General features: G+C 45.5%; 1 protein-coding gene across 8 annotated transcripts in view; it reads right to left on the bottom strand.

Annotated features, from left to right (window-relative positions):
• Positions 1 to 14,801, bottom strand: part of LOC135111129 (disks large 1 tumor suppressor protein-like) — a 196,947-nt gene that overhangs the window by 72,437 nt on the left and 109,709 nt on the right. For 5 of the 8 annotated variants that reach the window (XM_064024117.1, XM_064024121.1, XM_064024122.1 and 2 more), the window contains exons 1-2: positions 14,441 to 14,801; positions 440 to 1,100 (exon numbers count right to left, since the gene is read on the bottom strand). The exon at positions 14,441 to 14,801 is cut by the window's right edge. The exons of the other annotated variants lie outside the window; for them this stretch is intronic. In XM_064024117.1, coding sequence (XP_063880187.1) covers positions 440 to 979 — 540 coding nt within the window. In that variant the 5' untranslated portion in view covers positions 980 to 1,100; positions 14,441 to 14,801. The remainder of the gene's footprint in view (positions 1 to 439; positions 1,101 to 14,440) is intronic. 8 annotated transcript variants of the gene reach the window in all.

The raw sequence follows: 14,801 nt of genomic DNA, 5'->3' as shown, positions 1-14,801 counted from the left end.
CAAGGAGGGGAGGCTGTATGTGATAGTGGGGAACAGAAAGTGTTGTGGATACATGATTGGAGACATGCGATTTTCCAGCATCTGTTCTGATCAGCTGGTCGGGTTCGGTGCGAGGAAGACAATGGGTCTATTATAACGTGGCAAAACGAGCTCTGATCTCAAACTCTACTGCAGAAATTGCCAGATGTGCCGCGAAACTGTCTCTTCCGTAGTGTGGTGAGGCGAAGTTCGATTTTCTCTCCTCTAGAGACCTAAACAAGAGAATACATTTGCCTGTATAAGTGTGTGGTCATGTTATCGAGGCTACACCACTTTCAGAAGGACGGATGTAAACTGTGAGACACCCACCCCCCATAAACTAACAGCACCAGTTCTCAGTAGTAAAGCTATCCGCGGGAAAGACCTGCCTTCCACCGCTTCAAGCACACGTCATACTCACTGGCGGCTCGTCCACGATGTAAATAATATTGTCGTTGTTGTCCCAGGGGATGGTGGAGGAGGGCCGCACGGGGGAGGGCTTCCTGGATCTGCGAGGAGTGCGGGTTCTACGTGAGCCGCTCTTCTCATCTGACGGGTAGCTCCTTCTTTTCTCCTTATCCTTTTTGCTGCTTGATCTGTCTTTGGTGCGGCGACCCTCCCTCCCCTCACGGCTCTTCCTCAACTCCACATGCTCCCTGGGCCGCCTCTCCTCCAGAGGGAGCGGTTCTTCTCCCCGTCTCGTGTATGCAAATTCCCTGATATAACTCCCTTCCTTTTCTCTTCTTGCTCTGTCTTCTATCTCCCTGCCGCGTGTCGGACCAGACTCTCCTGAACTCTGTCGCCGCAACTCATTCCTCATACTGTGATTTACTTTGATGATACGAATTTCCTCTCTACTTCCCATCCTTCTGTTCGAGTCTCGGTCAGAAATGATCACATGAGCGGGGGCAGCGTCCAGACCCCCATCCGAGGAGGCGCTACGTCGTGGTTTGCCGGACATGTTGCTTCCCTTCCGGCCAAGCTATCCGTCACCGGGAGCCTGGCTTGCCATTATCACCACACAGGCAACACCTTACACACCCACTCTCTCCAGTGCTTTCAAGATCACTTTTTTCTCTCTCCTGGTTACGAAAATCAGTATTATAAGAGTCAGGTTTCTCTTGGTTAAAGTTCACACACACACACACACACACACACACACACACACACACACACACACACACACACACACACACGAAGGTGCATTCAACTCGTCACCGTTAGCTGTAAATCCTTCAAATTACATACAACAAGAAATCTGCACCCATTTTCTTCGTTCCCTTGTCTGTCCTTGTGGGGAAGTCACACGCACATTTCCTCCAGTTTCCCTCACAACCCTAAGGCAACACACATCAGCACAGTTAACACTTCTCGAGGCTGTCTGCCGGCACGCCTTGTATGTTTAGGCAGTGAAACTCAAGTATAGCAAATAATCTCCCCAGTAACAGTAAGAGAAAGTCGGTCCCTTTAACACAAGCTAGGACGTAACGCTATCTATGATTGTGACATTTGATACGGTAGGCGCAGACAGTGGAGGAGGTGGTGAAAGTGTTTACTCACGAGAAAATAACAACGAGGTATGAAGTGAATGGCGGTGCTTGTGGTGACAAAGGACAGCGGCATCACCAAGCATAGTTCTCTCTCTCTCTTGTCTACGGACGGCATTCCTAAACATTTCGTCTTTTACATTTAACAAACATTAGTGGATATTACTGGAGCTTCCAAGGGTGTTTTTATGATCCTTGTGATGGTTAACGACCCTGCATCAACAACAAGAAAAACAACCATGGAAACCTGACTTATAAATTATGTGGCCTAACAAAATGTTGAAGATTGAGTTGAAATATTACTAACGTGGCTTACAACTCATTTTGCTTCTCTCCAACCAATTCCAAGTTGAAGTTCCCTCGCCATTACAACAGCAGAAAAAAAAAAAAAAAAAACAAATCAAGACATCCTAACGAGCTCTCAGTCCAATATTCAACGGCAAGAGAAGCTAGCAAGACATACATGAGTGCACAAGTCCCGGATCTTATTACCAGCGTGGCCACATAACACTCTGGAATGTAATAATACCTGCTATAATAAAGCGTCATTGTATTTCCGTAATAATCTGATTGTTTAGCGTCATAAGGCGAGAGAGGCAAGGCTGCAACCATTCATTATATTTCTAAGGAGGTGAGACGCGTGCTGCTGCCCTGACGAGACGAGGCGAGTGTGTCAGGAACTTCACTACTGCTGTTGTGCTCCTCCTGCTCGGCTCAACAGCTGGTGGCGGCATCACTCGCTGACGTCACTCGCCGCAGCCCAGACAGGGACGGAGCCTTGGTATTAGCAACAGCCTCACCACCGCTAGGCCCCAGCTCCCCGTGTTTGGAAAGATGCCGGAGAATTTCCTGGGCTTTTCTCTCTCTCTCTCTCTCTCTCTCTCTCTCTCTCTCTCTCTCTCTCTCTCTCTCTCTCTCTCTCTCTCTCTCTCTCTCTCTTTCTTTTTGAAGTTCCAAGAGGCAAAGGATGGTGGAATGTGTGTGTGTGTGTGTGTGTGTGTGTGTGTGTGTGTGTGTGTGTGTGTGTGTGTGTGTGTGTGTGTGTGTGTGTGTGTGTGTGTGTGTGTGTGTGTGTGTGTGTGTGTGTGTTCGTACAGTAAAATCACAAGAAAAATCATTCTCTCTCTCTCTCTCTCTCTCTCTCTCTCTCTCTCTCTCTCTCTCTCTCTCTCTCTCTCTCTCTCTCTCTCTCTCTCTCTCTCTCTCTCTCTCTAACTCCATTACCTTCGTCCCACATCCATGAATAGTGAACGAGCCACACAGCCACACACTTCAGTCCATCCCTGGGGTCGTGGGTATTCATTCAGGATGTATAGTACAGCCGTATATATAAATAACTTAATCCCAACCTCTCTCTCTCTCTCTCTCTCTCTCTCTCTCTCTCTCTCTCTCTCTCTCTCTCTCTCTCTCTCTCTCTCTCTCTCTCTCTCTCCTCCCTCCCTCAGAGATATCCCCTCCGTTCATCTCTTTCCCTCCCTCCTCTCGCATTTCAAACAAAACGAACAATTATCAGATTCTTCTCCAATTGTGTCACTACCACAGCTGAAACAATTAGACACACACACACACACACACACACACACACATTTAGGGGGTCGCATTTCACTTCACCAACATTACTACAGTCAATTAACGCAGACGAATCACAACGCTTAGTCCGCGGTCATTATGTATTATCTCCGAGCGGCGACCCTTCATCCAACAATCCACCCAGAATCCCATGCAGCCCGCGCGTCCTCCTAACACATTTCACGCCCAATGACCCAGCCCGAGTATTCCCAACAATGTTATCTGATCCCCTCCTTACTCCAACCCACCCTCGCTTCCGTATCACCACAAGTCTTTATCAAAACTGTGTGTACGAGTATGTTTAACGCTTTCACTGGTAGATACAACAAGGTAACAACACCAAAAACACCGTAGAATCTTAACGAATACAATGAGAAATAGGGCAGGTTTTCTAATGAGTAACCAGTGTAACATTTAGAGTTTCTGATTTAGGAAGAGTGAATGGGTTAGGCCTTAGTTATTATCTATGAGTAACTTTCCCAATGACGCCAGAGGCAGTAAAATTAACAATTGAGTAGTTTAAATCTTTGAGTGTTTGTAAATTCAAAGCAGTAAAGCCATTTAACGCTACGCAAATGAAGTACTTATGTTGTTATGAGCAATTAAATTATTATAAATCTCGAGTACCAACTATGAACCTCTGACTTCGATGAATGAACGGCTGAAAACTCCTGCAGTCTTCCTTCACGTGAACCTTCCATGTCCCAGCGACTCTTGGCTTTCCACAACACCGAGCGGCTGCTGTGCATGACCACCACCACCACCACAATGTCTTGTCTCGGCCAGCCTTTGCGAACGATACTTAACCTTTACTGCCCCTCGAGTCACACACCTGGGTCGTTAAGACATGCAAATCTGGCGCGACAACTGACTGACCACTGTTGCTGCATGGCGATTTTCCGTGGTCATTTCAAAACCAAAATTACAAAGACCATCACAACTTCCTCTCTTCATCTTGCAAGTCAGTAACGTGTTGCTTCTGTGTGAGAATTATTCACTATTCATGACTTCGGTGCACTGGTATGGAGCGTGAAAGGCGCAGGCGTGAAGGGAGGAGCGGGGGGGAGGGTAGGGAAAGGATGGAAGAGGTTGGGTTAAATGTGGGATAGCAGGGGAAGGTGCATGTGGCGGTGGCGAAAACGAGAACGAGAGCGAGAGAGAGAGAGAGAGAGAGAGAGAGAGAGAGAGAGAGAGAGAGAGAGAGAGAGAGAGAGAGAGAGAATGGTGTAACAAGGTGTGCATATCCATTAGCGTGAGATGGGAGCTCCACTGAGAAGCTGAGGTGCAAGGACTAGACTGCAGCACAGGAAGTATTGGAGATTGGATGGCCTGCATGGAGTGTCGGGGAGAAAGAGGCAAAACACACGGGTACAAAGGGAGAGGCGACGTGTTGGGACGTATATTGCTGGGTGACGTGAGGAAAGAAGCAAAGTAGTGACACTGAGAGTGATGTGTGAGGACATGTGTGATTGATATGACAGTGCGCGACGAAGATATGGCTGGTGGAGGGCTGGGAGAGATGTTACGTGTCGGCGTTCAAGATAAATGTTCAAGGAAGGAACGGTGCAGGGCAGTGTAAGATATGAGGTTTAAGGTGAGGTCAGAGGAAGCAAGGAGCAATGTAGTAATGGTTGTGAGGTGAGTGGGATGAGCAGGAATTAGGATGGTGCTTAAGGAATGGGTACTAATGGATAGGTGTGAGGCGTATCAGATCTCAGGTGCGGTGGAAGGGATGGTGCAGAGAAGAGGTGTGAGGAGAGGCGTGACCGGTCTTCAGGCAACACCTGCACTACATCACAAGCAACTAACTCTTATAGACTTATCACGCCGCTTCAATTTCTATTACGGATACGGCTTAATTCGCCAGATAAAGAACGCACCGTCCTAACCCTGATAAACTAAGGAAACCGGACGAAAAAAAAAAAAGGGAAAAAAAAAATGGTGGCGGCTTATTACGTATTACAGACAGACCACCGCTATCAATTCAAGACAGGAAGGGCATCAGTGAATTTAAAAGAAGGCGAAACTAAACTGGGAAAGGCTGACTAAACAAGACTAGACATACAAATACAAATAAAACACATGTAACTAATACTACCCAATCTTCTAAAGGCTCTGACTCATTAGCGACTCCACTGTTTCTTCAAGTGTACATTAATTCAGTTTTAGTTTGCTCACAGCGTCTCTTTCATCGCAACGCAACCAGAGACACAAACGAAAAACACATATACAATTAATTGCCAGCGTTCTTAATGGCTCTGACTCATTAACACGATGGAACTCACCAACTCCACTCTTCCTCCACGTGTGCAGTAATTTGAGTTTACACACATAATAGTTTCTCTTTCATCTCGAACATCGCACGCCTCGGTTACACTAAATCTCAGCCACCCACGGACACTTACACCTCACCTCTCCACCTCACCTCTGCGTGAAACGACCGGTATCTTAGCACTCCCATCCACACGCCCTGGACGCCCACACCTTCCCGCCACACACTAGTAGTTACTGAAGTGCAGAATCTATTTGCAAACTCTAATGGAGGAACGCTGTGTTCATCCGATTCTCCTCCTCCTCCTCCTCCTCCTACTTGTCCTCGTCTTCTATAATGCAAGATTGTCGACCAGGTAGTGGAGCGTGGGGAGAAGGCAGGAAGGCAACAGTAGCACCAGCACCAGTAGCACTTCTGATGCCAATAACTGGAGTTGGAGGAGGGCGAAGAGGAGCAGAAGCAGTACCAGTAACCAATAACAGCAGCGAAAGGGGAAGCAGCAGCAGCAAGTGAGAAGAGAAGGTTAGAACACCCAGACAATTCCCTTCGTCGCCTGGCTCCGGCTTGACACCTACGCACTCACGTCTAACCAACAACACATCGGCGGGATTCCTGGTCTGGCTTCCCACGCGCCGCAGCCTCCGCTAAATGGCAAACAGCCACTTGAATAATTGGGTGCGTTCAGTTTTTTTTTTTTTTTCAGGTCAAATGTTCATGTGGTGGTGGCATTGCGGTGATGGTAGTTGTGAATAATTTCTTGGATTCAGATTAAAAATAGTAGTAGTAGTAGTAGTAGTAGTAGTAGTAGTAGTAGTAGTAGTAGTAGTAGTAGTAGTAGTAGCAGCAGCAATGGCAGAAATATTAATGGCGCCAGTAGTTTCAGTAATGACAATAGTAGTAGTAGTAGTGGTAGCAGAAGTAGTGGTGGTGGTGGTGGTGGTAGACAAAGCTGTCCTAGTGTTGGTTGGGGGCAGTTCATATACATAATGAAATAATAACACGTTTAGACTAACAAGGACGCTCTCATACAGACAGTCACGCGACGAGCGGCCACTGCCACTCGACTATGTATATTGTCCGTGGGAGAATGATAACACGAGATAAGGCGGAATGCATATCTGTGTCACCTATTCCGCAGCAGAATCGATTAAATCAGTGGAATTACACAAGCATACGTTTCTAGGTTTGTAATCCTGTTCTCCTTCACTGCATGGGATCAGATTTTTTTTTATTCATTTTTTTCATCGTTGTTTAGGATCAGAACTGTTTGTAATTCACATTTTCTTAGCTGTATATAGGATGGAGCCCTTTTAATTCTACAGAGGACCATAACTTTTTCAGTCCCGTTTTTCTTCAGAGTATGAGACCAAACAGTTTTTATCCTAATTTTCCTTCACTATACATTTAAGGTGGTTCCCAGCCTTTTCTAACTTCAGTCACCCTTCCGGGGGTTTCTGAAAAATGTGTGTGCCCTTGTGCCTAAGACGATTAACTACAAAAAGATTACAAGAATATTTCACGTTTACCTCTAGTATTAAGACTGGAAAATATAAAATAAGTAGTAAGTTTCTATATTAAAGACAGAAAATAGCTACTCAGTCCTAAATAACTGTTACATAGGTGCTAAATGGATAGTAAAACAAACTGCCACCTCTGAATTTAGACTAATTTCTTACACAACACACAATTCCCTTCCTAAAACATCTTATCCAACTGTGCACTCTTATACACGCTGCCCATGTCATGTACCCCTTCCTGCACCCCATTATCTCCAAGTACCCCCTGAAAAAATTCACGCATCCTGGCTGACTATCACTGCTATACACGGCCACACCCCACCTCTCTCTCTCTCTCTCTCTCTCTCTCTCTCTCTCTCTCTCTCTCTCTCTCTCTCTCTCTCTCTCTCGTGCACAAACCACGATTCAGCAGACACGACATCAAAGAATCAATTACGTCTCCATCATCAGCCAGTCGACAGCCACTTAGCTCAACAGGTGAGTCGCACAGGTGAGCCAGAAACAAGGTGAAAGTAGATTCATTACCTACGAGAGACCAATGCATTTTGAGTGTAATGTACCCAAGCTGACCGCGAGGACGAAGGGGAGAGGAGACGTGAGAGAGAAAGCACGAGAAATGAAGGCAGAGCGGGGTATGGAGGGATGGGGGGGATTCAAGGCAGCAAGAAGTCTTTGTTACCACCACTGGACATGTGAGGTTCTTGTATGTCACGTCAGCATCAGGAAGAGCGTCTAGTTTCCCTTGTCACGTTTTCTATACTTGGCACTCGGACAAATACCAGAGAGAGAGAGAGAGAGAGAGAGAGAGAGAGAGAGAGAGAGAGAGAGAGAGAGAGAGAGAGAGAGAGAGAGAGAGAGAGAGAGAGAGAGAGAGAAATAAACATACTCGACAGCTAACAATATAACCGGATACTGGCTTGAAGAGACAATCAGGGGACAAAGACGCGACTGAGGAGCCAGTGAAGAGAGAGAGAGAGAGAGAGAGAGAGAGAGAGAGAGAGAGAGAGAGAGAGAGAGAGAGAGAGAGAGAGAGAGAGAGAGTGTGTGTGTGTGTGTTGACAGAGGGACGGGCGAAACATGCACTCACCACCTTCCCTGTCTCTCTTTCTCTATCCCCCTCTCCCTCCTACCACCACCACCACCACCACCACTATCAGCGCGCTTCCCTTAATATGACGCATAGTTGAGAAGCACAAGACCATCATGCAATTGTGTTTCATATAGATAAGTCGACGGTTATTGCTGCAGAGCCAGTCAAAGAAGTAAGGCGCAGTTCCTCTCTCTCTCTCTCTCTCTCTCTCTCTCTCTCTCTCTCTCTCTCTCTCTCTCTCTCTCTCTCTCTCTCTCTCTCTCAAAGACGACACAACCTCAAACCTTTCCCAAGCTCAGTCACCATCCTACTCTATTCTACTTGTACCCCGCCTGTCCTTCTCTTCTTCCACTTCCTCCTCCTCCCACTCCGCTAACACACTTTACACAGTCCCTGGAGGCGAGCAAGTGTCACCCAAGTCATGCTATGCTACCCCGACCCTGTCCAGCACGCTTCCCATCACCCGCGTGCCAACTCATCCATTGCCCGGCTGCCCTTATCCTCTCTTGAACCAGCTTGTCAAGACCTCTCCATCTCAGGCTGTTACGTGTCCCCTTCTCCTCCCTCTCCTCCTCCTCCTCTTCGTCCTCCTTCACTTAGATCTTCACTGCAGCAAAGAACTCGATGTGTTTTGTAATCTTATGTTAACTATTGATACGATATAGGCCCATATTCTGAAACGCCTTGCTTTCTCTCTCTCTCTCTCTCTCTCTCTTTCTCAGCATGACTATTTTCAAAGCCCACAGAGATGATTACCCGGGTTCCCAAGAGTGTTTCTCCAGGTAATAATGCAGAACTGTTAATCTGTCACTAAAATCATACAAAAACACTCTTAAAAAGAAACCCGTGTCACTTCAACTTGAGCCTTTGGAAAATAGTGGAGGTTCAGTGCGGAAGTGTTTCAGAATACGGTTCATAGAGGTTACAACTTACATTTACCACTATCAGTGAACATACAGGTTGTAATAGATAAGGAAGCACCACTCACTACTCAGCTGATGAGCGAAAACGTAGATAAATTACACTGGACGATGAAAGCAGTGAATTTAAATGTGAGCGTGTGGAGGAGGGACGGAGCGTGGGAGGAAATGAAAGAGAGATCGAGGCACTGAAAGAGGGAGCGAGGATTCAAGGGAAGCGACTGCAAGTAATACGCATAATGGTACGGCACACTTAACGAGAGAGAGAGAGAGAGAGAGAGAGAGAGAGAGAGAGAGAGAGAGAGAGAGAGAGAGAGAGAGAGAGAGAGAGAGAGAGAGAGAGAGAGAGAGAGAGAGAGAGAGAGAGAGAGAGAGAGGATCGGAATTAAAGATAAAAATGGAAGGTCAAGGCTCCGTCCATCTCTTTAATTACTGGCGGCCTTCCTGCCCCTCCCCCGCGTCTTGGTTGGCGGGTAATGACGGTCTTAATGCACCGCAGTTTCAGGTAATTGGTGAGGGAGTCTGGGCCGGCTTGCTTCCTTGCCTGCTTGCTCCGCCCTAGATAACCTGGCGAGCTCCCTTCCCTCCACCTTATAATTGCGGTCTCCATAACTCACTTGCTCGCACACGCACACACACACACACACACACACACACACACACACACACAATTTCTTTTTTATCTCTTATGTATAGTTTCAAGTAATACTGTGGTCTGTGTTTACTTTCTCTGTCTTTCTCTTACGTATATCTTACTCCCTTCTTTTTCCTCCTTTTTCTTGGCTTACGCTTCACAGAAATAAAAGCTTCACGGAACTGACGAAGAAATTATATGCTTTTTCTCGAGTAGCTCACTAATCCTACCCGAAAAAGCTTATGAGGAAGATCTTGTTTGTCTTTCCCTCGTAGAGACGATAACTAATCTCCTTAGAAAGAACGTAGGAGGAATATTAGTGTTTTATAAGGCGCGATGGTAAGTGAAGGGGTAAATAAACATTTATATAGTAAGTCATTTCATAAGTACGTAGGTGTACAAACAGGTAAACATTTTCTTTTTTATCGTATATTTTTATAAGAGCCTGGGATAAAATGTTTTCAGAGGTTTCAAAGAGTAACTCGGAAAAAAAAAATGACTGGAGAGAAAAAAATTCGGAGTTATCTGTTATCTTTTACTTGCTCTGTATGTGTCCAATATTCTCTCTCTCTCTCTCTCTCTCTCTCTCTCTCTCTCTCTCTCTCTCTCTCTCTCTCTCTCTCTCTCTCTCTCACTTGCCCGCCTCACCTCCTGCCCTTTCCTCTTCCGGCTAATGTATTCTTATCAAGTTAATTTCTAGAAGAGAAGAAAATTAGGGAGAAAGAGGAGGACGAAGAAAAAGGAGAATGAAGCGAGGGGGAACGAAACTGAGGAAAAGCAACAGAAAAAAAAAAAGGATGCACATAATTACCCTTTATTTGCCCTTTTCTCATCCCTCCCATATTCTTTCTTTGATATTCCCTTTTATTTTGTGGTTTAGAGTATTCCTTTTAAATTTACTTCTGCAACCATGTGTCCCCCCCTCTCTCTCTCTCTCTCTCTCTCTCTCTCTCTAATGTAACCAGCGGGGTGCCACAGGGATCAGTCTTAGGACCTGTTCTCTTCCTTGTTTATATTAACGACATAGATGAGGGTGTTACCAGTATAATATCGAAGTTTGCTGATGACACCAAAATAGCGAATTCCGTAGTCTGTAACGAACAAGTAATAGAAATGCAGAAAAATCTAGACAAATTGACAGAGTGGGGGCAAACCTGGCAAATGAGTTTTAATGCAGATTAGTGCAAAGTTTTCACATAAGGTATAGAAACGAGAAAGCAAAGTATATTTCTAAATCGTACCCAACTTAAGTGTTGACAATGAAATTGATTTAGGAGTGACAATATCGAGTAGCTTAAAACCTAGCCAACAATGTTCAGAAGTCGTAAAGAAAGCGAAAAAAAAAAGTATTTGGCTTAACCTGCGGATCTTTTGAATATAAATGTAAGAATACAATCCTCATTTCATATAACTCTTGAGTCCGTCCCCTTTTGGAATATTGCGTTCAAGCATGGTGCCCTACCACCAGAAAGACATTGATAAATTAGAAAGAGTTCAGCGTAGAGTAACAAAAATTACACCAAGCCTAAGAACAAATCCTACAAAGAGCGTCATAAAGAATTAAATCTATTCCCATTAACACAAAAAAAAAATAAGAAGCGACTTAATACAGGTGTTTAAAATCATCAAAGACATTGATAACATGGACTGCAGTAAATATTTCACGATAGACTCTTCAAATTACACGCGAGGAAACGGTTGCAAAATTGTTGGAAAATCCTTCAACTCTCATGAATCCAAAAATTTTTTTTTCCATCGAGTAGTAAATCTATGGCATGGGCTTCCTTGAGACATGATAGACTGCAACACCACTGAGACTTTTAAACGCCGTCTTGATAAATATTTTGCCCTGAATCAGCGGCTAACAGCGTTTGTTTATTAGTGATTAACTTTTTAGCCTTCAGGAAACGAGGGCACCTCATTTCATCTATTTTCCTTCTTTTCTATAAAATTTCCTTCGGGTTTTTTCTTCTCTAATCCCGTAAGGTATTTCTTTCCGACCTGTTTTCCTGTACGGCTTATGCCGGAGGGAGTGGAAGGTGGGGAGAGAGCCTTCTGCTTTCCTGTCCTTTTCTCCTACTATCATCTTAGTAGTCCTAGATCAGGTCACTTCGTAAGGACCGCAAGGTCTATTGTGGCCTGTTTTTCTATGTAATTCTCTCTCTCTCTCTCTCTCTCTCTCTCTCTCTCTCTCTCTCTCTCTCTCTCTCTCTCTCTCTCTCTCTCTCTCTCTCTCTCTCTCTCTCTCTCGCAAAGCCTCACTAACTTTCTAAGGAAAATATCTTCCTTCCCTTCTTATCCTTTGAAGCCATCCTGCACTTTACTCTTTTTCCTCCTCTTCCCACTCTTGTCTCAGGTCCAATTTTTCTCCTTCTCCATCCTGGCGTCTCTCTCTCTCTCTCTCTCTCTCTCTCTCTCTCTCTCTCTCTCTCTCTCTCTCTCTCTCTCTCTCTCCCCCAGCCTCTTAAGGGTTTCACGAATATTTAACACTGACCTCCTCCCCGCTAACTTATTTTCTTCCTCCCTGCCTATCGCCTCAGGTTTCCACTTTGTGAGGCTCTGATGCAGCGCCGCCCGGCCTTCAGGGAACACGCTCGCGGCAAAAGGAGTTTTTTTGTTATATTTTCTTGGCATGCATTTACAGTTTTTGAATGCATAACGCTAATGCGATTCATTGTAATTTGAAAATGTTTAAACTCCAAACTTTTTACTTGTTCCCCGCGCTGTTGCTTCTTTCATGAATTGAAGGCTAATGAATGTTGCTTGGCGAATGTTGCCTTTTTGAGTTTCTGTCTTTTATTAGCTTTGTTGTTGGTGTTGTTGTTGTTCTTATTGTTGTGATGTGTAAATTCTTTATCACCACAATGAAATGTTATAAGTCAAACAAAACGAGAATAAATGGGATAAAATTATTTATTTATTTATTTACTATTTACTATTTATTTATCTCTTCCTTTTTCCCTAAGAAATACGTAACCTTTCTCCTCATGTTCTACTTAATGAAAAAAAAAAATTATATCCTAATTCCACCACCACCACCACCACTTCCTCCTCCCTCTGCAGGTCGGTCTGCGCGTGACAGGAGTTTCTGGGGCCTGGATTGCGCTCCCCCTCCCTGCCCTACCACCCACCACCACCACTGCTGCTGCTTTTTCCACCGCCTCACTCACGGCCGCTTCCAAGCCTTCTGCCTCACGCTCTAAGGCTTAACTGATGACCTGCCATTTCGTGTGTATGTGTGTGTGTGTGTATAGGTAAGTAGGTGGGTGGGTGTGTGGGTGGGGTAGGTGAGTGAGTGAGTGCCAATTAATCATTTTAATTCGTTAGGTTTCCTTCAGCTATAGTTAGCTAATTAAGAAGTTAATTAGCAGGTCCTTTCTTTAATTAGCTCATCCGTGTGTGATTTAGTTAACTGGCACATCCGCACACATATACATGCAGGAAAAAAGAAGGAAAAAAAAAACACTCCAATGTCTGTGAGTGTGAGTATCTTGCTGCCAATATTCTCTAACGCACGAGTGTATACGAGCATACTCACATGCCTTATTTTACGTATAACGCTCCTAACAGTATCCATACAACACATACTCAACTGTTTTGGTAGTGACAATATCACGTTTCCTTTCTTTGTGATCCTTGCATCTCTGACCCAGCCTCCCTTGTAAGTGTAGTTTTGAAGTATGTTCATTACCCTAAAGCAACTGACGGTGTAAATGTGCGTATGGGAGGAAGAAGTCTCACTCTTACCCCGCTGAAGGCTACAGGTACCTCACGTGGCCAATCAAAGTAATGGCCACAGCGAGGAGGACCAGTACCACCGCCCCCTCTACATCATTACGCTCTGCTTACGCTGTGATGAGTTGTTTGAGGACCCGTTGCTGTGTGGCTCGTGTGTGTTTTGAGTGCGTGAGGCGTGTATGTATGTATGTATACCGTGCATCCTGTGTTTGTGTGTGTGTGTGTGTGTGTGTGTGTGTGTGTGTGTGTGTGTGTGTGTGTGTGTGTGTGTGTGTGTGTGTGTGTGTGTGTGTGTGTGTGTGTGTGTGTGTGTGTGTGTGTGAACAAAATAAAACATGTCGTAGGAATTTTGTCTGAAGATAATGCCAAAATGCGGTTTACGAGTTTTCTTGCCTTTTTCTTTACACACACACACACACACACACACACACACACACACACACACACACACACACACACACACACACACACATCAGGGAGGCGCCTCGTGTCACCCCCTCGCCGTCCCTCCTATGTGAGGTTCAGGATTCTGGCTTCACTTGTTCGATAGCAAGCGATCGATCTCCGCCTCATCATTCCTCCTCCTCCTCCTCCACTACCATCACCGCCACCACTTACATGAAGCACTCGCACACTTCATGACACCACTTAACTGCCTCCGTCTCATCCGCTCTCCATATCGGGGAAGAAAAAGAAAGAGAAAAAGAAAAGAAAATGAAAAAAAAAAAAGCGTAACTTATATACCTCTCCCCACCTTGAAAAAAAAAGTATCATAAAAAGTATAAAAATGTCACGAAAAGAACTTTCTGGTTGAAATTTCTCTGAGCGTTCGGTACAATAAACGCTGTGTGAATTGCGAGGATCACTGAAAACCTGTTACAGCAGCGTGATTTATGGCCCTTCACTCGAGCAGCGCCACGCGGCTCATCCCCGAAGGTGTCACAAAACTTGACCCATATAAAAGATGTATTTTCTTTCTTTCTCTTTCATAATTCACTGCTTATGAGTTCCCGTCCCGCCGTGTCGTGCTCCCCGTCATCCTGAACACCACCGGGGACAGCGTGGCACTCGGCGCCGCCACTACCGCTTAGTCTCGACTCGGAACGCCCGCCGCACTCTCTGTGGCTCGACGCACCCTCGCCACGGCTCCACGACCACCGCGGATACGCAGCAGCTGGCGGGAACCTGGACACTGACACACCGCCAACGCTACACTGCCGCCACACTCGCTGCAAAAGGCCCGTGATAGCGAGGCCACATTGCCAATCGTACGATAAATGTCATGGAACTCCTTATCCAACAGAAACATGGGCCTCATCCGTGCCTCAGGCCACCCTTCAGCCCCCAACTCACCCTGTACTGCCAGCTGACCGACGTTGCACGGTAGCAAAGTAGGCAATATATAAATTTCAGTCCATCAAAATATTCGAAATTCTCAACAGTGAGAATCAATGCTGATGCGCAGAAGAGGAGGGTCACCTGCGCACACCACCCCT

Source organism: Scylla paramamosain, chromosome 21 (genome assembly GCF_035594125.1).
Source record: "Scylla paramamosain isolate STU-SP2022 chromosome 21, ASM3559412v1, whole genome shotgun sequence".
Taxonomy (NCBI): Eukaryota; Metazoa; Arthropoda; class Malacostraca; order Decapoda; family Portunidae; genus Scylla; species Scylla paramamosain.
The sequence above is the reverse complement of the archived record's forward strand: the minus strand, read 5'-3'. Positions and strand labels throughout refer to the sequence as shown.